General features: G+C 32.1%; 1 protein-coding gene across 1 annotated transcript; it reads left to right on the top strand.

Annotated features, from left to right (window-relative positions):
- The first annotated feature begins 14,383 nt into the window (after positions 1–14,383).
- Positions 14,384–20,758, top strand: LOC100776864 (uncharacterized protein At2g37660, chloroplastic). The gene is made up of 7 exons (XM_003552129.3): positions 14,384–14,933; positions 16,126–16,397; positions 16,486–16,522; positions 16,616–16,713; positions 16,906–16,967; positions 19,597–19,720; positions 20,340–20,758. Exons 1-7 carry the CDS (start codon positions 14,879–14,881, stop codon positions 20,457–20,459), a joined length of 768 nt encoding a protein of 255 aa, XP_003552177.1. The 5' UTR covers positions 14,384–14,878; the 3' UTR covers positions 20,460–20,758.
- The last annotated feature ends 3,491 nt before the right edge of the window (positions 20,759–24,249 follow it).

The following is a 24,249-nucleotide window of genomic DNA, read 5'->3' as shown; positions in this document are numbered from 1 at the left end:
ACTAAGTCTATTTGGTGTTATATTCCCCTAAGAGTAGGTAGCCCAGGGGGTATCTCTTTGGGAAATATATCACCAAATTCATGTAAGAGTTCTAGGACCTTTAGGGGTAAGTTCTCAAGTGTAGGAATTGTGGCAGTGCTAAGGGAGGTTTCCCTTTATAGGAGAAGGTAGAAGGATTTTTTAAGAAAGAGTGCTCTTTTGATATCTCCTTTTATTGTAAAATGATTTTCCTTCTTAACAATCTCCTTGGAGGAATCCTTTTCCTTTTTTTCCTTCCCTTGGCCTTTGAAGACAAGGCCTTACTATCCTTCTTTTTCTTTTTTTTTTCTAGTTTTTCTTCCTCATCCCTCTTATCTTTCATAGTTAGTTTATCTTTGGCCACCTGTGAAAGTGTTTGAGGATGCAACACAAACTTTGTTCCAAGGTGGGTGAGGGTTATCTCATTAGTTAGGCCATTATAGACGATCTTCTTACCTAAGAGAAAGTGCCCTGCCTCCATAGGAACTACATCACAAATGACTTCATCCTTATATGTTCCAATTGAGAAGGGCACTTTCACTTGTTGATTGACTATCATCTCCCCTTGGTTATTGAGCCATTGAAGTTTATAAGGCTTTGGATGGGGAGTGATAGCAAGGCTCAACTTAGAGACTAATCTTATGCTGCAACAATTGCAATATGAACCACTATCTACAATGAGAGAGCATGTGTTATAAAAAATTTTACACCTTGTGTGAAAAATATTCTCTCTTTGAGATTGGGTCAAGTCACAAGATAGGCCTCCTAGAAGCCTTCTGACCATTAAAAGGTCCCATTCTTCTTGAGGCTAGATTTCTTCACTAGATTCTTCCCCTTTTGCTTTTTCACTTTCACTAGGGAAGGTGAAGTAGTAGCCTCATCTTGGCTACTATAAATGTCTTGGCCCCTCATAATCATGGTTTTCTTGGTGGGGAATTGAGAAGCAATGTGTCCTCTTCCAAGACATTTAAAGCACTTTATAAAGCTAGTCTTCTCTTGCATACTAGCCTTAAGGGGTTGCTTTTCTATTGTCTTCCCCTTATCATCTTTGGGCTTAGAAGGTACAGCCCCTAAGATGCCTTGACCTTGGTCTTTCTTTGGATAACAGTGAGAGCCATTAGATTTTGAAGTAGGCTTCCTTTTAAGTTGTTGCTCTACCCTTAGCAAAGTTGGACTAGGTCATCTAGGTCCCTATATGGAAGGAGCTCAACCATGTCCCTCACTTCCATATTAAGTCCACTAAGGAACCTAACAATACTTGTTCTTTCTGCCTCCCTAAGCCCAACTCTCAAAAGGAGTAGTTCCATTTGTTGCCTATACTCTTCAACACTCATACTCCCTTATCTATGCCTCTGGAGCTTGTCCATAAACTCCCTTTCATAGTAGGAGGGGATGTGCCTCTTCCTAAGGGTACTTTTCAAGTCATTCCAATACTCTACTGGAGGATCCTCATGAATCATTTTTTTCCCTAACAAGGGAAGTCCACCAATAGAGGGCATACCCTTGGAAGCTAAGGGTAGCCAAAGAAACCTTCCTTTCCTCACTCGTATTATGGCAAGCAAAGAGTTTCTCAACCTTTATTTCTCAATCTAAATAAGCCTCTACATTGTCCTTCCCATGGAAGTATGAGAGGTTAATGTTAGCCTCTTGAGGCTTTCTTTCCTTTTCTCTCCTATGGGAGTGAGATCTAGGATGTGACCTATTCCTTCCTCCTAATAGTCACTAGGTTTTTCACTTAGGCTATTGTAGGAGTCATGACTACTATAGGAGGCATGTTTTTCTTTTCTTAACTCTTTTAGTATTTTCCTTCTTTCTTCTTCCCTTATTTCTTCTTTCCAATTCAATCACCAAAACTCAAATTCACAATAGACACAATCATAAGGAAACCTATAAGTTCAAGAAAAGGTTCACAATCAAAGACTCTCTAAGAATTATGCATGAACATGTTAAGGACTAATTAACATGCAAGATTTGACTCAAATCAAATAATAGGCTAAAAAAATTTCATACACTCATGAATAAATGAGTTAGACAAAGAAACAAGAAAAATAAAATTTAGCACAACGTAAGGAGTCTTATGTGACAAGTTTCATGACTAGACAAGACTTCTATGACAAAACTACAATAGGTGAACATGTCACTCTACATTTTTGAGGTTTTCTTCTACTTTAATGTTTTTATAATAATTTTATGGTTTAGGTTTCAGCCACACAAAAATAGCAACACAAAACTCAAAGGAACCTAAACTTAACACAATTCATGGTTCAAGAACAAGAAATTTGAACCATAGAAAAATCAAATCTAGCTTCTATAGCAAGTTTAATCAGTGGAAATTCTAAAAAATCATGTTAACAACATTCATCCCAAGACATGTGAGGAGATACATGGAGAAAAATGAAGAAACAACAATGGAGGAAAAGGTAAAGTTGAAAATTAATGGAGGTTTAAGGAGCACCTACTTGAAGCTCTAGTGCTTTGATTACCACTTGATGGAAGCTTGCTTGAGAAGTTTCTATAGGGGCTGGATCTTTGAGCTTCAATAAGGTCCTCCAATGGGGATTTTCAACCATGGAGTTGCAGCAGAAGATAAAGGAGAAGAGGTGAGAGGAGGCGTCATCCACTAGAGAATAAGCCATGGAAGGAGAAGCTTCACCACCAAGAGAGTGCCTTGGATAAGAAGCTTAGAGAGAAAGCTTCAATGGAGGAAGAGAATAAGAGAGAGGAGGGCATGGAAATTGAAGGAGAAGAGGGAGAAAAGTTTGAACTTTGAAGTGTATCTCACAAGTTTCTCATTCATCAAAGTTATGACAAGTGTTACACATGTTTCTATTTATAGTCTAGCACATGGGAAGCTTCCTTGAGAAGCAAGGAAGGTAGCTTCCTTGGGAAGCTAGAGGAAGAAATCTTCCTTGGGAAGCTAAAGGAAGAAAGCTTCCTTGAGAAGCTAGAAGGGGGCTACTCACACCCCTCTAATAGCTAAGCTCACCCCATGCCAAAATACATGAAAATATAATGGGAAGCTTCCTTGAGAAGCAAGGAAGGTAGCTTCCATGAAAAGCTAGAGGGGGGCTACTCACACCCTTCCGATAGCTAAGCTCACTCCCATGCCAAAATACATAAAAAAAAAAACAAAAAAGTCCCTACCACAAAGACTACCCAAAATGCCCTGAAATACAAGGCTAAAACCCTATACTACTAGGGTACCCTTAACTTGTACCCTTAATTTGTAGGGTACCCTACAAACCTAAAATGGACAGAATACAAGGCCCAAAAGAAGGAAAACCTATTCTTATATTTACAAAGAAAAGTGGACCCAACCTTGGCCCATGGGCTCAAAAATCTACCCTGAGGTTCATGAGAACCCTAGGGCCTTCTTCAACAGCTCTAGCCCAATCCTCTTGAAGTCTCTTGCTCATGGCTCTAGTGACTGGTCCATTTCTAGGAAGGATTGCATCAAAATGACATGCAATGAGCACTAAAAAATGGCTTTTGGACTCTTATAAAGCTACAATTGGATTTTTAGGTGTTGTATGTCATTTAGGGTTTTCCTTGCATTATAATGGTATTTTCAAGTATCCTTATAACTCTTCTTATAATTTTGAAGCTTGATCTAGTTATTGAATGAGCTTATCATTGACAAGGTGAAATAAGCAGGCCATAAATGATATGCGGCAAAAAACTTAGTCATTTGTCCTTAGCAAATTTCTCATGTTGCTTGTTATTTAATTAGCACCCTACTTATTTCCCCCTAGTACATGATAAGTTAATTCTCTTTTTAATCACAATCCTCACATGCAGAACAAAAAAAAAATACTTCACCATACCAAACAACTAATTAATGTAACTCCAATTAAAACATACACACTACACAACAATCACAAGATAAATAAATCCTATATAATAAAACACAAAACTAAGTCAAATCATATAACCAAACATAAGATTGAATCACACACATATAATGAAACATAAAATTTCCTCTTGGATCTTGTAACCTGACCCTCAACTTCAGTAAAGTGAAGGCTTATAGAAATATCACATTTGCAAATAATTGGTTCAAAACCAATATTGATGTCAACGCACAAAAATGGATGCAGTTGCTAATTTGTACCTAAAGCAACACCCAAACATGTAAGACAAGGGTTTGTGAAGAAAGAATGAAAATCCTAAGCATTAGCAAAAGAAATTTTAAGGACATCATACTTGACTTCAACAAGGGCTAAGATTTGTCCTCGTTGTTAGTGCTTGTTGTCATCATCAATACTTGGTAAGGGTTTAGGTTCATAAAGGTAGTAGTGTTAAGGGTTTGGGTTAATAAAAGTAGTGATCATGGGTTTGGGTTCATGGTGGTGATAAGTTTGTTGTGGGGGGAATGGGCTTGTGATGGCAGCAAAGCTATAAGGGGAGTTTGGGTTTATGGTGGCAACGAGGTCGTGGTAGGGGTTTGGGTTGGTAAGGGCGGCGATGGAGGTCATGTATGTTCACTTATTTTTTATGTTGTTTGATGTTGAAACACTCTATTATGTTATTTATCTAATGACATGATGACTATTCTCGTAGGAGCATATAGGCACATCAAGACTTTCGTAGATGTGTAGCATTGAGCTCCTCTATACCATCAATGAGAGTGGTAGAGTTGGATGAACTTTAGGCCAAAAGGTGAGCCAAGTTCATTTTCATGGTCACTTGGTGACGGTGTACTTACCCCGAGGCATTATAGTATCCTTGAAGCTAGTTACAGTACATTTTCCGTACAACAAGTTTGTAGGACCCCTACGTGTTGGTCCCCTCATTCACCCTCCACCTACCTAACTTTTGTTGTTGCTTGTCATTTATTGTCCTACTTTCTTCCACATTGTTCATGATAATCTCATTGAAGAAAAATGATCAATCTTTAGTGGCCTAGAAAGAGTTGGGAGGAATCATTAAAAGAACCTTGTAACATGAGAAAGGGCATAAATGATAAGTAACACATAAAAAAACAATTTTAGCTCTAAAGGAGTCCAAAAACAATTTTATTACTTGTCATATTTTGCATGTTTACAGTGTATCATTTAACAATCACAAGTCGACTTTTATCTGATTGTTAAGTAGAATGATAATGAATTCAAAATTGTGAACTTATTTAAGTGATAGAAATGATGTTACTAATCATTAAGGTGATATGCATGTCAACACTTTGACCAAGCGCCTTCATGTAAACTAACTTTAATTGGCACTAACATCATTTTCTATAACTTGATAACTTCACAAATCTTCATGTAAACCCTTATTGATTTTAATCTTGCCAATTTATGTACTGTTGTTGGGGAATTGTTAAGAAACAAAGATATGACTTTAATTTTATAACATCAAATTTATGAGGAATGCTATTTCTTTCTTTTATTGTCTACAAATTAAACTTGTAAATTAAAAAGCGCAAGAAGTGTTTGACAAAAATACAAAAAGCAAGGATCACCCAATACACCCAAAAAATGATTATACAAATATCACTTCCCAAGACTAAACAAGATTCTACTCCCGAGGAATGTTATTTCTACCTCTAGTATATTAACAGCTGATATGTTCCACGAGAGATGTAAAGGAAAAGGTTCAAGAATGGAATCAATTGCTTGCCTTGGATTATGGTTTAGAGAATCGGAGAGGGAGAACACATATTTGCAATACAAGCTATTTTTTCGTTTTTTGTGTAGTATGTTTGTCATTTTATAAGCTTTGTGTTTGATTTGATCATTATATGCATTACTTGTGCATGTGAAGACTCTCTTGTATTACTTATTAATAATAGTGGAATTTCTTTTTTGGTCTAGATGACGTGTGGTTTTTGCCCCTTGTTTTGAGGGGGTTTTCATGTTAAAATTTTATCCCTCTTTAGTGAACTTTTGTTTTATAATTTTGTTGATTATAAATTTTAACTTGTAATTTATGTACATATATGAACCTAAAACTGACAACATATAGGTTATCCCATAATGCATAAAAAAATATATAATTACAGATATAAAATTTGGGACGAATACAAAGCATAATTCCAAGTTTAAAAAACTACATTATACAATTGTTTAGACTTTAACTAATGTAGAACATCACTTTCAACATCGATTTACAACAAAATCATTGTAGGAATGCACACTTTCAACATCGATTATGGTAATAGCCGATGTAGAAAGTATCTTTGGGTATAAAGATAACCAATGTTGAATACCTATACATTTAACATCGTGTTGAACAATATCAACTCCAAAACAAATTTAGTATATGTTCCATAATCGATATAAAATGGCTTCATTGTAGTAGTGCAAGTCTAATGAATACATCTACTTGAAAAATAAATAAGCATCTCATTAATAGATTTTACCGTAAATTAGTTATACAAAAAGAAATTAACAATAGTATACCTGAATTAAGTCAATTGTTTTATATATAGAATAAAAAAACAATTATTTATTTCTTTTATAAAGGACCAAAGTGTAAAATTTAAGTATTTACTTTTTTAAAACTTATTTATAAATTATCTATTTATTCTTATATTATAAACTAAATAAAACACATAACTTAGAGAGTGATTCTCTTACTCTCATCATTATCTTGATTAGAAATTTTCAATAACATTATTTTACTCTTCTTTTTATATCATAATTTAAATTATTTATTACAATATAAAAATATAATTCATATATTCAAAAATATTTATTTATTACAAATTATAACCATATAAAATAAATATTCATTTATTACTATGCAAAAATTAGAAAACTAGTTAATCTAATTTTTATATATTTTAATGAAAATAACATACATGCATTATCATTGATTTTAAATGTTTTATATTATCATCTAATTTAAAATCATTCTTATAACTTTTAGTTATTACATATTAAAGATAAAAAAAATTAGTAACCCTTTATATATATATATATAAACAATAAAAACATATATTATTAATTATTCATTTTTTTTACATCATTCATTCTTAATTCTTAATTTAATACATAAAAATGTTACAAAAACAAAACCAAAATTGCATACATGGTGACGTCATTGTCTGGGATAAGGTAAACAGATAAGAAAATCTAATGAAACCAAACGTAAAAAAAAGCATCATCTCAAAGTCTCAAACCCACATTTAAGCGCAACGAAAACTGAGGCACCGGACAACTTCCCCAACAACAGTGTTTGGTGTCTCTCAGCTGCTGCGATCGTGACACCGATCAATAACACAACATCACTGAAAAAGTTGAAACGTCTCATCCTTCATTCGTTGAGTTTGAAAACTCTCTTTTTTGCATTCTTTTATTTCTTGTCTCACCCACAACACCATGAAAGTGTGTAAACTACTATTACTACTACTGTGATGGGTATGGCAACACGTGTCCCCTTTGTTGTGTGCATTGCCACCACTTCCCCCAACTACTGCCATAAATACTACGCGATGGCACCTGTTGGAATTTTAAAGGATCCTTATAAAATACCAATACCAGGAACTCATTACGTTAGATTATCAAGAAGAGTTTTAGGAATACCTGGATTCATAATGATTGATAAAAAAAACGTAGCAGAATTTGAACCCGTAGGTGATTTTTGATTTATGTACTCTTCTTAGGATCTATTATGGAACAAATAACTGGCTAACAGCGTAACTGGTGGCTTCATGGTTCTTCCTCCACTGGAACCTCTTTATTCCTTAATAGGACCTTCGTAACTCTTCAGATGGAGAGAAGAAAAACTATATGTGACAGCTCGGTATATTGAGGACCATAGTCTTCTTATAGCGTATTAACCTAATAGGGTTCCCATTATTCCCTAATGGACCAAAACTGACATCTGCTCATTTAAGTCCATATCCTCTGATTTAGTTGTCTAACGGGCTCACTTAATTTGATCACATAAAATAAAACCCACTAATGATAAATAGCTAATATAATTGTCTTATAATATTAGTCTACATTAATTATTGGAGTAGAAGATTCCAACAATCTCTCACTTGGGCTATATATTGTAACAATTATATCAAATATCCTTAAGCGCGCATTTGTATGTTATTTACCTTTAGACTTCCACATTAACAACCTAGTCCATCTCATATATCAATAATGAAATCATTGTGGTTTTCATCACTACAACAAATGTAACTAGACCCCAATGACCACCATATTAGTACAGTCAATGACATAGGTCAATATGGATAAGTAGCATGAAAATTACATGCAATGTGATCTTAATCATGCCTATTTCCAACTGGTCCAAACTTTATTCTTTATAGAGATCAATCCAAACACAACATAAATATTGCAAACAAAACAAGCTTATAATGAAATGATAAACTTCAACTTTATTTCTGTAAAAAATTTAAACAACAAAATGTTTGTAAACCGTAAGATATAATACATAAGTAAGACTCCCACTAAACTAAGGTATTATTAAGAATTACACCCATATGAGCAATGTGCTCATGAAAAACTTTAAGTGTCATACTTTTAGTAAATGGATCAACTAGCATGGAATGAGTTCCTATATGTTCTATACAAACCTGTATTTTCTAAATTCTTTATTTTAACAACCAAATACTTTATGTCAACAAACTTTTACTTGGTTGAATCCTTAATAATATCGCTAAGATATTGTCCCAATAAACACCCGATGGTTACTTAATGTTGGTGACAACAGGCAAGCCAGTTACAATAATTTAGCAATCATAAATTATAGTATGATGTTTCATAGCAAAATATTAACTCCACCAACACGGTTAAATGTGGATCCTTATGTGGAGTGATAGCTATTAAGACATTCCGAAAAAATCAAAGTCAGGATACCCAATGATCTCTATACTTTTAGACTTTTGATATGAAAACATGTAGTTTCTTGTTCTCTACAATTAACGCATAATGCGCTTTACTACTTTCTAGTGTTGCATACCAAGATTACTCATATATCACCTTAGGACTCCCACAAAAAATTATTTTAGGACAATAAAAAAAATAAACTTAAGCATACATGACAAATTGTATTATAACTATTTTGCAGCAATAAGTCGTATGATGATAGTAAAATGCCATCAACATATAATATCAAAATAATAAATTTACTCCCACTGAAATTTTAGCACACACAATCATCAACCAAATTTACCTCAACACTATAAGAGATAATCTTGATGAATTTTGTAATACCATAGACGAGAGACTTGTTTAAAAGTATAAATGAATTTCTTTAGTTTGCATACCATAGACTTTAGATCATCTTAAACAAGGTTTTCTGGTTGTTGTGTATAAATTATTTCATCAATGTTTCCATTTAGAAATGTAATCTTTACATCCATCTATGCAAAACAATTGTCAAAATGATCTACAATGTCATTATAGACCTAACAAAGTCTTTCTAAAAAATCAGAGAGAAAGTCTCTTTGTGATCAATGTCTTCCTTCTTGTAAAACTTTTGGCGACAAGACAATCTTTATATATCTCAAAAATATCTATTAAATCCCTTTCAACTATGAATATTTATCTAAAACTTATGGGTTTCACACTTTCAAGCAATTTGACAATATCTCAAATGTCATGTTCAACCATCGGTTTTGTTACATCATTTATGACATCAATCCACTTGAGAGTTAGAGCACAACATGACTTCACTAAGGTCAATTAGACCTTCTTAGTCAACCTAATGTCATATTCATGTTCTTAAAAAAATATGACATAATCATATCAGATTACATTTTTCCTTTCTCTAGTGGATCTTCTTAATGACACTTCTTGAGGTTATTGAGTTTAAACTTTAGGTGGTGCTTGAGAGGGAATCTTAGTGTTGTCTTGTCTTTTAATAATGTTAGGAGTAACATCATTATTTAATTACCATATTCATTTCTTGAACAATGGTAAGTACAAAGGCTTATCTATTGTCAATAATAGATTATTCTTTAAAGATAAAACTCCTTATGTTTCCTTCCCCTTCAAACTCAATTTGCTCAAGGAGTCTGGCATGTCTCAAACATGATCTTAAAGTAGGATTGTAAAACTTATACATGCAAGAGCTTTAAATGTAACAAAAAAAATTTATAACTAATTATCTTTAAGTCCAACTTACCTTTATGCAGCCTATAAGACATTGCTTCGACTCAACATCCCTAAATGTGTATATGCCTAATGTTGGAATTTCCCCGACTCATACCTATAGGGTAGTGACTACTTTAATTGGTACCCTAAAAGGATATAAATTGCATTCTTTAATGTCTTTCCTCAAAGCGACTTTGGTAGAGAAGAATTAAACTTCTTACCATATATGTATAAGTCTAGTTTCTTCATTCTGCAACTTTGTTCATTCTAGTTTTGTCTAACATTACATGTTGTAAAACAATTTCACAATTATTGAAGAAAAACACGGGGGAAGATAACTATGAAATTTGATAGTCAATTTTGGCTAAGAATGATTGCAATTTCTTTACTTTATTGTTGTTTTTAATGAAATAATAAAGAAATTAATATATTTTCAATTTTTTATTAGTAGAAGTTAAAAGAAGAAGATTTCAAGTGCTTTGGAGGAAAATTGATTCAAAAATTGAAAGAAAAAACCTTGAAGAAAAATTGGAAGAATTCGACAGCTCGCTTAGCGCGCAATCCAGGCTTAGCGCGCACCCTCGCTAAGCAGGAAAACTCAGGCTTAGCGTAAAGAAGGCCCACGAAGAAGCCTAAAGGCGTGCTTAGTGCAAAAGCCCATGCTCAGCGCGAAGTCAGCGTGAGAAGTAAGCTACCTTAAGCCTATAAGAGGAGTAGGAAGCAGAAGGAAAAGACACCACCCCAGAGACTCAGAGCTCTCTAATGAGTACATCCTAAGCCTGAGTACCTCTGATAGGGGAAACCCTCTATCTATGTCCATTATCCCCTTCTCTTCCTCTATCCATCCTTGTTCTTCTATCCACATCAACCCCTAAAGTGTAAAGCCTCTCATGACAATGAGAGGCTAAACCCTCATTGTTGAGAGTCTCGCATGCCAACTCTTGTAATGTAACTCTTTCTTATTATGTATTTAATGAAATCCTGTTTCTATTGCTCTTTTCTGTGCTTAATTGTTTATTATGGTATGGCCATCCATATAGTGTTTAGGGGATAATGCATTGAAAAATGATTATTTTCTAAAGAATCGGGAAAGAGAATCTAAATGAAATCATTGCTAGAATTATATCGATATTCATTTAGCGTATTTCATGCATCTCTAATTTTAATGCAATTTATTATTTTTATCTTTGCAAATAAATTTGGGAGAAAAGAATAGATAAATTAGGCTCTTCATGCAAGAAACCAAAGATAGAGTGTCTTAGTAGATGTGGGTGGAAACAGAGATATCATTACATAACAAGTAGTTTTGGCATGCTAGGCCCCAACATATTTGCATTCTGAACTGAATTATCTTTTTATCATCACCTTTATTTTTTACTTTTCTTATCTTTAAATCTTTTATCTTTTCTATATTCTATTTTTTTATCTTTAAATCTCTTATCTTTTCTTTCAAATCTTTATTTTATCTCCTACCTCTTTTTATCTTCTATTTTAAATTCTTTATCTTTTTCTTGTAAATTGGGTTTGAATTAATCTAAATACAAGAAGTCCCCGTACTTGAGACAATTTGGTGCACATGTCAATGAGTTAATAGGGGACTCCAAACGTTGTACCTTATGTCATATATACCATAGTATTCCCCACAGTCACATTTGACAACCTTAATTTTCTTTCTTTTTCTTAGTAGAAGTTCAACTTCATCTTTGAAAGACTAAATGTCTAGAGGCTAAAACTTCTCATAATTTAAATAAAGATGAATCATCTATGAACATAATAAAATACATTTGTTCATTCCATGAATCCATAAGGAATAGAACACAAATATATGCATGTATTATTTCTAAGACATCCTTATTTCTTTCAACACATGAATTCCATTTTGTTTGTTTATTTTTCCTTTATATACTTAATATAGACTATAAGGTCCAATCAATATAAAGGATCTAGAATTTCCTATAACACAAGCATCCAAATTCTCTATTAAGAGATATGACTTAAGCGCTTATGTTATAAAGTAACGAAATTCTCATTTAATTTTAAGTTTAGTACCATCCAAAAAATATTTGCAATAGGAATACTCAAATATCCATAAAAGAACTCATAACTTGTAACATTTGAATCACATGAGAGACTAACTTTATTATTTCTAATTGAATAAAAATAACTAAATTTGTCCAAATTAGAAATAAAATTTGGTTTAATAAATAACTCAAAATATGTCTCAACCAAATTCAAATGAAATTGAGTCTTTTAAAGCAACATATAGTTCTCATAGCTTCAACTATAACTTTATGTCATCGCCCACATAGAAGAATCTTTCATTATCACTTGGCGGATGACTCCATAGGTAGCATCATATAGACATGCTTTTGTGAGTAGTAGAACCAAAATCTACCCACTAAAGTCCTTCGATACAAAACTAAATTAATTTTAAAACAAACAAAAATGAGAAGTTTACCATTTTTACACACTAAATAATGTAAATGGGACCATTTTTTTTATATGTCTCATCCTACAAAAGCAAAAAGGAAATTTCTTATCTTGTTCTCTTGTTTCTTCTCTAGAAAAAAAAATTATGCAATATCTTCAACTCTCAATTGACTCCCCTTATGTTCTAAATTTTATACATGCAACTTTGGGATTAAAATAATATAAGTAATTTAAACCATAATAGTAACAAAAACAACAATTAAAGAAGAGAAACATACAATGCACAAATAATCTTTATGGTAAATTTCAAGACCCAAACAAGATACCTAGTGCACCATTAATCTTCAATCTTTGGATTGAAAAAAACTAACTGCAAGTGGTATTCTCAACGTATTGATCAAACATTGATGATAAGTCCTGTCAAACAAAGATTGTCTTTGGACACTCCATTGCTCACATGAAAAACTTATATGATGATTACTCCGGTCAAATGATGAATGCCTTTGAACATTTCATTATTCACATGGAAAATTACACTATTTATAATCGCCACATGTTTACCATCGCAAGCATGTAATTATTCTACCAAATTGTCTTCCTTTGGGTCTAGCACAATTTGCATGAATAATTCCATACAACATCCATGTAAATTCAATTAATTCAACTTACGCAACAGAGGTTACTTTGACAACATGTTTTTGAATCAATTTAACCAAACAATACAAGACAATTTAATATAATAAATGGGAGGTCTTAAAATTACACAATTTTCACATATAATTTAGTTATATAAAAATATATATAACAGAACATGCAAATATTTTGCATAAAGACCCATCACAAGATACCTAGCACAACATTAATTTCTAGAGAAATTAATTTGTAATTGTTACTATCAACGCAATGATCAAATATTGACAATAAATTCTATCAAACAATAGTCTTTCTTTGGATTGTCTATTATTCACACGAAAACACCTTTATAATTGCCACACTTTTATCATCACAACTACAAAATATTATTTGGCCAAAGTGCGTCTTCCTTTGGACCAAACACAATCCACATAAATAATTTCATACAAAATCTATGTAATTTTAATTAAATCAATTTTCACAATAGGGATTATTTTTGCAATATATTGTGTCAATCAATTTAATTAAAAAAAAATACTAGACATACAAATAAATAGGAAGAATCTGTTACTGCTAGATTTACACTCAATCGTGATAGCAAAAAAATATAAAACATTAATTACGACAAGTAAATATGATATCCTTAAATTATATTTATTGCTATCATTGATTTATACTTAAAAATAGCTCAAGTAAATATTGCATTCGTGATTAACGTTATCACAAATTTATGAAATGAATTTTAAAAAATCACGTATAAATTCTTAAAAGAAATCTTTAAAAGATTTTATATAAATAAAAAATAATAAGATTATTCATAACAAATATTTCTTTAGTAATGATTTATGTTTGTAATGTTTGTGCAATGTACTTTGGAAATCGGAGAAACTTCACTTCACCTTCAACTTTAATTTGCTTTCACATTAGAAAACAAGAGTTATATGAATAAAATATATAATAATGTTTCTCCTTTAATTTATTAACATTACAAGAAACGTGAAACACAAATTTTATCCAAAAGGAAGTGAAACATTTTTTTTTATGAAACAGAGAAAACAACCCAATTCCTACAAGCCAGTCTATTGTAAAAAAAAAAAAAAACCTCTAATATCACTTGTTGAAATTTTAAAAGATTTATACAAGACTTATGGATTAGCTTATCCATATCTTTTTTACGAAAGGACAAAATAAAAAATCATATAATTGCTGGGTATACCAGCAATTTCACTAGGTAAACCTAGTAATGCCCCAAACATTTATATGTTGAAATGAGTAGATCTAGCCTCCATTTTAAAATGATCTGGATTCGAGCTAACCTTTGCCTTTTCCTTTGGGCCCAATTTAGGAGATCTTTTTTTCGGGTATTGAAAAGTTTATTCATCATTTAGATTCAGACTCAGGTTCAATAAATATTTGTAAATTATTTATGAATAAGATTTACATATTAGTAGTGAAAATCAAACAATGTTTACGTGGAATATGAATTCATTCCTTATTGGACCGACATTTTTTTTACACCCAATTTAGAGAATAATATCCTAGCAAAATGGGGGATTTATTTCCATTCCCAATATAATAGCCCAGGAATAGAAAATTCCAACAGCACCGTCACTTCCTCTACCGCTTTCTTCCTCCTCATTAAGGCGCAACTCTCTCTCTCTCTTTCTTTTTCTTTGTTAGGTTTGGTGACACTTAGTTAGAAAGAGCGTGCGAAGAGGGTGGGGAGAAGATTTAGTGTTGTGGCCATGGCGGAGTCTGAGAAGAGTACTGTGCTTGTTACGGGAGCCGGTGGTCGCACAGGTTAGGCCTTTTTGGTTTTTGGTTTGATGGGTTTGCTTTGGATTCTTGTTTTTCTGTCTTGGGATGTAGAGAGTTTTGATTTTGGACCCGAAAATGACGTTTCGGGTTTTGCCTTTTCGGGGTTTTGTTTTTGGGTTCTTTTGAGAAGTTGAAAATGTGGAGTTTAACTGTTTGTTTTATGCTTTGATGGGTTTTCTTCAAATTCCTTCTTTTTTTCTTCTTTTCCTTGCTATGGGGGGAGGGAGAGAGAGAGAATTTGGACGTGAATTGAATATTTTTTAGTAGGGGTAAATAGTTTATGACTTTTCATGAATTGAGAAAAAGCTGATACAATTTTATGGCTTCTGTTAGTATTCATTTATTTACAGGGTGGCTTTCTGAGACTAATTTAGACAGTGCTTTCTGGATTCATTTTTAACTACAAAAATCTCGCATTTTCGTTTGATTTCTGTTTCTAAAAGTAAATATATGTTTGGTAAAACTATATTATAGAAAGCTTAGGAACTATAAGCTAGGAGTTCAAAAATTGAAAAATTATAAGCTAAGTAGCTAACTGATTTAAAAATTAATAAACAGTTTCCTATTTGGCCAATCCAATCAGAAAAACGTTGTCTACGTTGAGTATGGGATAAGGTTACACAGCATGATATGCTGTATTTCATTAAATTAAAGATTAGGATGCAACGTGCAAAAAAATTTATATAGTAATTGTACTAGAGTAGGTAGGAAACTTACACAAACTGTACAGTACTCAGCATTCAGCTTGCTGATGGAAATGTATGATACTATGCTAAAAATCGGTTTTCAAAGGTTTTGTTTACATAATAGGCGTGGGTTACGGTATTTGGATTTCTTTTTGATGCACCATTCAGATTGGCTTAAGGATAGTGTATCAAACACCTACATATTTCATCGTATAAATTGTTCAGTTATATTAGTTTCAATTTTTAAGGGGGTTAAGATTGTTGGTTGATGTTGGGCCGTAACGCCATATATTTGTTCATCCTACTTATATGATACGTGTGTTACTTAGGCAAGAACCAAACACGCCTTGATTACGCAAAATGTTATATAATCATCTTTCTGGTCAATCAATGCTCAATTCAATACCATATGCATTTGTGGGTGGTAGCTGACTTAGGATAGATACCATGTTTTTTATCACTAACTGAGAACTGGCGTTGCTTTTCAGGACAAATAGTTTACAAAAAATTAAAAGAGAGGCCAAACCAATATGTGGCTAGAGGTCTGGTTAGAACAGATGAAAGCAAACAGAACATTGGTGCTGCAGATGACGTTTTTGTTGGGGATATAAGACATGCTGAAAGTATTGTTCCTGCAATTCAAGGTATAGATGCTCTCATAATCCTCACAAGTGCTGTTCCACAGATAAAACCTGGGTTTGATCCTACCAAAGGACAAAGACCAGAGTTCTATTTTGATGATGGTGCATATCCTGAGCAGGTACTATTACAGTTTCTGCATTATTCTTAAGTATTTTTTTAAATTTATCCCCCTTTTTATTCATATTTTAATGATTTTTACATATTAGGTTGACTGGATTGGGCAGAAAAATCAAATAGATGCCGGTGAGAATCTATTTCTTCTTTCCATGAATCATAGATTGCTATACAAACTTATACATGCTTGTGATATTGAAATTATTTTCTATATGTGAACAGCTAAGGCTGCTGGAGTGAAGCACATTGTGTTAGTAGGGTCTATGGGTGGAACAGATCTTAACCATCCTTTGAACAGCTTGGGTAATGGGAATATACTGGTTAGTAATGTTTTTTCCTTTACTTCTAAACTACCTCCTTCCATAACATTCTGTCATTGCTTTTATATGATTAGAGCTTGCAACTCATCTTAATGCAAAATGCAAGTTTGGTGTAAATGCCTAAATGGATATGTTTTACTTCCCCCATGCCCTTTGATATTCCTCCTTTGATAGGAAGAATGTTGATTGCAGGTTTGGAAAAGGAAGGCTGAGCAATATCTGGCTGATTCCGGCATCCCATATACAATTATAAGGTACATCAACTCTTGTCCATACTGAGACATATAATACTCCTAGCTAGGTTTCTTCGGTTTTCCCCCCATATATGTCCCTTTTAGTTGCAAAAATGTATACAATTATAGACTGCTTGACCGTTTCCTTGGAATTCTATTTTAATCCTCATAACATGAACTGCACCCAAAACATTTTCAATCAACACTATATTGTTATCTTGATACCTGGTTGTTTTGACAGAACACTTCTAGAATATTTGGTGTTAGTTTTCTCAAAATCAACAAAAACTTAAGATCTCAATTTGGTAACATCCATTTTTACAAATTAAACCTATCAATTTGTGCCTTGCATATTTTTTTTTTTTAAAAAAATCCTAAATAACAAATGATAGAAGAAGTATCTTCTTCCAGTGTGTGTGTGTGTGGGTGTGTGTTGGATTTTTAAAGCATGGGGTACACATTTGTTGTTGGATACAAAACAAAAGTGAAATTTGGAAGGACAAGAAAACAACACAACTCAATGACTCTTAGGAATCTACCTTAAGAATTTACAGAGTCAAGACAGGGTACTCAATTTGCAAGATGAAGTAGTAGTAAACTCAAATTGACTGATTACAGCTATCACCAAGGCATCTATTTATACTAGAAGTGGTGCAAGTACCATCTCCTAAGAATTAATTCTCTTCTCTTTTTTGTTTACTTCTTTATTGACTACACGCTTTTCTAGCATTGTGAATGAGAAACTATTTTTTCCTAAAGACATGTGGCAAATGAATTCAAATACTAGTCAAAAGAGCACGTGGCAAATGTATTATACATGCAGCTCTAGAATTCTCCTTGACTTTCCCTTGGTTGAAAAAGTTGAGCTCTTCTTTTTTTCTTCATATGAAGACAAGTCCGAGACATTGAAGGACATAATTTTTCGGTAATGCAAATTTTTATGCATTTTTAAAATTCTATTTAGAACTCTAAAAGGGCCACAGTTCTGGGTTTGAGCTGCCTAAACCATCCTTTGGGAAATCGTTCTTGCTGGATATGAATCTAGACAAAATCTCCTTGCTTGAAACTTGTTGGCTTCCCAAATCTATCAGCTTTTTTCTTATACTCTTTATTTTATTAAAAAGTATTAACTCAAAGACAAATCTTCTGTTGTAGCCTTTGAATTTCTTTCCCTCTCTTTTTAGTATCACTTCTTAAAGGACGATTAGTTGGAATTTGGAATAGGAGCTAAGTCAATCAGAAAACTGGTAGTTTTATTCAATCAGAACAAGGTTAATGAGCTTTTACAAGCTAGAAAATACTCCAGAGAGGAATGCTCCTTAGAGAAGCAGGCTAACTAGGATTCATGCAAAAAAAAAAACTCCTTACCCCTCACTCTCCTCCCTATAACCTACCGCCCCTATCTGGGACTTGTGCCCATACACTACTAACTCTTCCAACTCAGCTGACCAACTAGGCTTGGAGACACAATTTCATCTTCCTAACATAATCCTTCCAAATCTTGTGCCACCTTTGGTTCAAGTACAATACTTGGTCCTGGTTTGTGCCCTTGAACCCTATCACTTGCTCACCTCTATTGAAGAGATCAACGAGTATGCTCAACTCGAGGCATTGACAACTTGATTTACCAGCCTTGTGTTTGAACCCAAAGGATCATGCTTGGGGGAACTCTACCCATTTTACATGGCTATTGTTGAGCTTATGTTGTCCATTGTCTGAGAATAAGATGATCTCCTTTGAAATGATGACATAGAATTCCTTATCATAGATTCAATGATTTCTCCATGATACATTCAATTTCTCGCTGAAGTAGGAAATTGATGGCCCTTCCTGGGAAAGAACAACATAAATTCCTATACATGAAGCCTCACCACACACTCCAAAGACAGACTTTCTTGAAGTTGGCTAATGAAAGAATGGGTGCTTCTATAATTTTCACTTTTAATCAATTTGAAACTTCTTTGAGATGCCTCAGGTCACTAATATGTTTCTCCTTTTAAGCATTTGGTGATAGGGGCAACAATTGTGCTAAACCCCCCGATATGAGTTGCTGCTATTAAGATATTTGGCCATGGAAGCTGTGAACCTTCTTTGAAAGAATTTGGTGATGGCCATAATATAATAGCCTGAACCTTTGTCAGATCCATGCTAATTCCTTCAAAAGATATACATAGACTATTTAGGTTAAGTTCTTGAGATTTGCATAGAAGCATTGTTCATCATGCACCTTAGAAACTGCATCAGGGATAGCAGTTTGTGACCAACAGATACCTTCGGCATTTTACTCCCTAAACTGCATCAGGGATCCAAATCCATATTATTTTCAAAATCTCAACTGCACCATTGTCTAATGCTTCAAATGAGACTTATCAAAATGCAGGAACAATCTGACTAGAAAATCATTCAAAATATGTCTTATTCTTTGCAATATACGTGTAATCACTTCAGGTTTTGTACATATTATATTTAATTACACAGTTACGTATCTTCAATATAATTTTGATATTTTGAGGTAACTTGTTTTAGTATCCACATCGCTAATGAGAGAAATAGTTTGGAGTAAGGGGCTTTTTTATGAACATGCTGAGTTTTTTTTTTCTTTTTCTTTTTTTAATTTTTCCATCTTTCCTCACTTTCTATACTGAGCCAGGGCTGGTGGCTTGCAAGACAAAGATGGAGGTCTTCGGGAACTACTTGTAGGGAAGGATGATGAGCTTCTCCAGACTGAAACCAGAACCATAACTAGATCTGATGTTGCAGAAGTCTGCATTCAGGTATCTTATTTTTATTATTGATAAATAACTCAGATGGACATAACACCTCCCCGCACGTTTCCCCACTAAAAAAATCCAACATTGTTTTGGCCCGGTTTAGATATTACTCTCTCCGGTCTCGATTATAAGCAAACAAAAAAAGACGTACTTCACATTTATTAAGAAAATTAGTTAATTTCATTAAATTGTGTCATTTCTAATTAAAAAATAAACACTTTTTCTAAACAATCCTTCATTGAAACTTGATATTAAGCATAAAAAAAGTCTTTGGTCTTATTAAATGAAGCATATTTTGGAGATCATTAAACAAGACATAAGACATATGTAATTGAGATTTACTTATATTTGAGACTAAAAAATAAGGAATTTTTTATGCTTATATTCGAGATCAGAGGGAGTATAAGAGAAGAAAATAAGAAAGTAAAATGAAATGAGCTTCTAACAAAAATTGATTTGTGAAAATCAACTTATGCACTTAATTTTTGTTTAAGTTTTTTTCATTCAACATTTTTAAAAGCTAAGGTGCATAAGTTGATCTTAACTTATGGAAAAGCTCAACGTATTTTAGTTTCTGCTCAACTCTTAGATTTGGTGCCCCTTCATTTAATTGGTTTAACAGGCACTAAATTATGAGGAGGCTAAATTCAAGGCATTTGACTTGGCGTCAAAACCAGAGGGAGCTGGTTCAGCAACAAAGGACTTGAAGGCTTTATTTTCCCAGATCACCACTCGCTTTTGATTTTGGATGTTGTTGTCATGGTCCCAAAATCCTTGTGAATTGAACCATATGGGTATTAGTGCTATCTGAAGCAAATTTAATTTTAGTAAAGGATTGTTTAAAGCAAATTAGACTTCACTAGTAGTGCACGCCTTGAGAAAAACATTCCTTAATGTTTTCATTTGCATGATACTATGATAAAAATAAAAAAAGTAGTTTTCATAGGGACAAAACTCAGCTGTCTGTATAAACTTACTAGAAAATACATTGCTGACAATTGTCACTATTATAATTGGATACTGATTTCCTTGTTGGAAGCACATGCATTCTAACACGGGGCCCATGTGGCCACCAATTTGAGTGACAGGAGATATATTTTGGTTCTCTATCCAATCAGAGAATGCCATTTTCTCAAAAAGAAAAATATAATTGTAATGAGTAAAGTTAACTTTGAATTAACTTTAGCAGCATTTTCTTAAAGACAATTTGGAGGTGAGGATCGAATTAAGTTAGGTTGTTTAATAAGAGGGAAAGATAGTGCAATTAATTTAAAAAATGGTAGGACTCATTTTATTATTTTTCACCTTTTTTTTCATTTTGTTCTTTATTTTTTTTCTCTATTTCTCTTCCATCAAATACTTTTAACTTTCATTCTACTTTTCACCTATTTATATTTATTGTTTATATTCATCTTTTTTTCTCTCTACCAAATAGGGCATAAAACGTAAGAGTTGATTGGAGTGTGGTGTTTACTAAAACTTAAAAAGCTTAGTTACACTTCAAAACTGATTTTACTTTACCATTTAAACAAAAGTAATTCTTCTAAATATTTTTTAACACATTAATATCTTTAATGTCAGTTTTATGAATTTTTTTTTTCTAGAATTATATAATTATGAAATTGATTTGACAAAAAATCTAAACCAATATCAAACGAAAGTCTTGTAAGACTCCCTCTATTGTTGCAATTTGGAACTACAAACGAGATGGCCATACTCGATCCTGGAAACTCAAGGTCGAGTTTAGATTGATAAAAACAAAATGATGGAATACAAGAAATTAAAATACAATTTCATTAGGTTCAATTGTTTGGATTGATGAAATGAGAATGAAATATTAAAAAAATAATATGAAATTTATTTTCATCTTGTACTATTATTTACTTTTCTTTTTTCCCCCTAATTTAGGAAGAATGAGATGGAATAAAAAAATTTCTGTCACAATTATTTTATTCCACTTTATTCCATTTTAATAGTACACTGTAATAGTCATATTTTTCTGTGAATCCAAACATTGTCTAATATACATTGGAAGTGATATAAATATACGATATTAAGTCAAAGAAAGGAATTAAAACCTACGAGATTTCATATGCAAAATTATTGCTTGACGCACAGTAGTCATCACGCATGTTTCTTTTCCATCAGAATTAAAACCTTCGCGTTGTTGACTATATATGTTACCTTTTAATTATTGTGTCAAGTGTTGAACTCTCTTGTCCTCACAAGTGAGAGTCAGAAATCGATATTTGTGATCATATATTTAAATAATAAGATTATCTATAATAAGTTGATAAAATCACCTTGAATATTACAAAAATTAACAATTCTAAGATATATATATATATATATATATATATATATATATATATAAAACTAAATGACAATCATTGTTTTTAAATTAAATCCTATAAGCAATCATGTTATTATTGACACATTTTTAAATCATATACGCATGCATGATTATTTTAAAATCCTCTACTCAGCGTCTTTTTTTCCTTATCAAATTCAAATATCGTTAATACTGTGGGGGCATTGAACTGTATAAAATATTTTCATAGGATTCTTGTTTTACATTTTGATAAAAAAAAAAATAGGTTTTGAAGCATAAATAATAAATTGTCAAAAAAAGAATAAATAATATATATATATATATATATATATATATATATATATATATATATATATATATATATATAAATTACAAGTCTCATACCCAAAATTAATTTTCCCAAATTTGAAATTAAAAGCTTTCATTTCTCAATCTACCACTATAAAATTAAGTCTGGAAAATAAAAAATTGTCCAAACCTACCAGATTATTGTGCAGCCCATTTCTATATAAAAAAAACAAATATAAATAAAAAAATGTTAGTGATATATTGTTGGATATACTCTATATAATATATTTTTGTTATTAAAATTTTTGTATATAAAACCTAGTAAATTATATTGGTATTATTCTTAATTTAGTAAGATTCGAGTAAAATTCATTCAATAATTTAAAAATGCATCTTAATTTTTAGAGAGTATATCAATGATACTCCTTGGCATCCAAATGCGCGTAAAGAAAGCTTTTAAAAAAGAAAGTCAACGACTTACTTAAACTTTAGGGAAAGGCTATAATCGTGTTTAAATTTATTGAAACTAGTCGCAGAACATGCAACGTTTAATGTCTGCTGTTTGGGTTTGCTTCTCTTTGCTTTTAACCATGTCATTGAATATCTATGCATATAATTTTGGAAAATTGATTGCTAGCATTCACGCAGTCAGTTGTGAATGTGGACCGTATGATCTAATCAGATAATTAGTATTTTAAAGGTATTTTTAAAATTAAATTTATTAAAATAATTTATGAACCGTTGAATCTTCATTAGACGGTTCTAATTGTCTAACTGCGTGAATGTTGCTTTTTCTTACGACAGGAAATCCGGATCCACAATTTTGACGTGCATCAATGAAGCAACTAACTAATTTTAGTTGCTTTTGGTTCAATTTTTATGTGATCCTTTGATGGGATATGTATCACATATGGTACTCCAAACACTCTAAATCATATCCTTTTCACATTTTGTTTTACTTTATGCTCATCATTTAAGTCCATCTCAGAATACAAGACGCAAAATCAAACACCAACAAATTTAATTTCTCATGTGACCCATTGTCAACTCAATTGTTTAAAATGTGCAATATGGATTATGAATAGAATACTTGTATTCATTGTATTTATGGGTAAATGTTGATTTTGGTCTTTCAAAGTATGAGATTATAATAAATTGGTTCCTAAAAAATAAAATAAAAATTAATTTAATTTTTAAATATATAAAAAATATAACAAATTAATCATATAGACAATTTAATAACAAATTAATCACCAACTTTACGACTTAATATTAAATTAATCATCGAAAAATATAACTTATTTTCAAAGACTAAATTTATATTTTTTATCTTTCAAAATCCATTTAATTTATCGATGTTTCACACTTGAACCAAAATGTGTATTTAAAATATATTAATAGTTTACACTCTTTCATCTCACTTTCAGCTCATTTATTTCTTTTTATTTTTATTTTTCTTTACATCACTTGTTATATCTATCACTTTCTCTTTCTATCCTTTTTTCTTTCTTCCTATCTCTCTTCTTCCACCACAAATGGAATGAACATATAAAATTTTTCTTATGAATACGGTGTTGATTCTTTCAATACATTCCACTCATTCTTTGTAAAACCTATATGAACCTTTCCAAAGACAAAAAAGAGAAAAGTTCAATTCCTCGTGTGAATCTTTAAAAGCCGCATTCCCCCACCACGAGGTCCACCACTATTTAATGTTCTATACCATTTAGGATATACATGCATTAACAATCGACTTACTTTTAGTCCACTATAATTAATAATTATTTAAAGAAAACGTTTTACATTATGTTTAAAGCATTCAAACACTTTCAATGGCACGACAACATAAGGTTGGACTATAGTGTAGGCAGTTATACATGGACTATGAATCCAACAAATTGTGAGAACAAAA

This window comes from Glycine max, chromosome 18, assembly GCF_000004515.6.
Source record: "Glycine max cultivar Williams 82 chromosome 18, Glycine_max_v4.0, whole genome shotgun sequence".
Lineage (NCBI taxonomy): Eukaryota > Viridiplantae > Streptophyta > Magnoliopsida > Fabales > Fabaceae > Glycine > Glycine max.
This window is presented reverse-complemented; position numbering and strand designations above follow the sequence as displayed.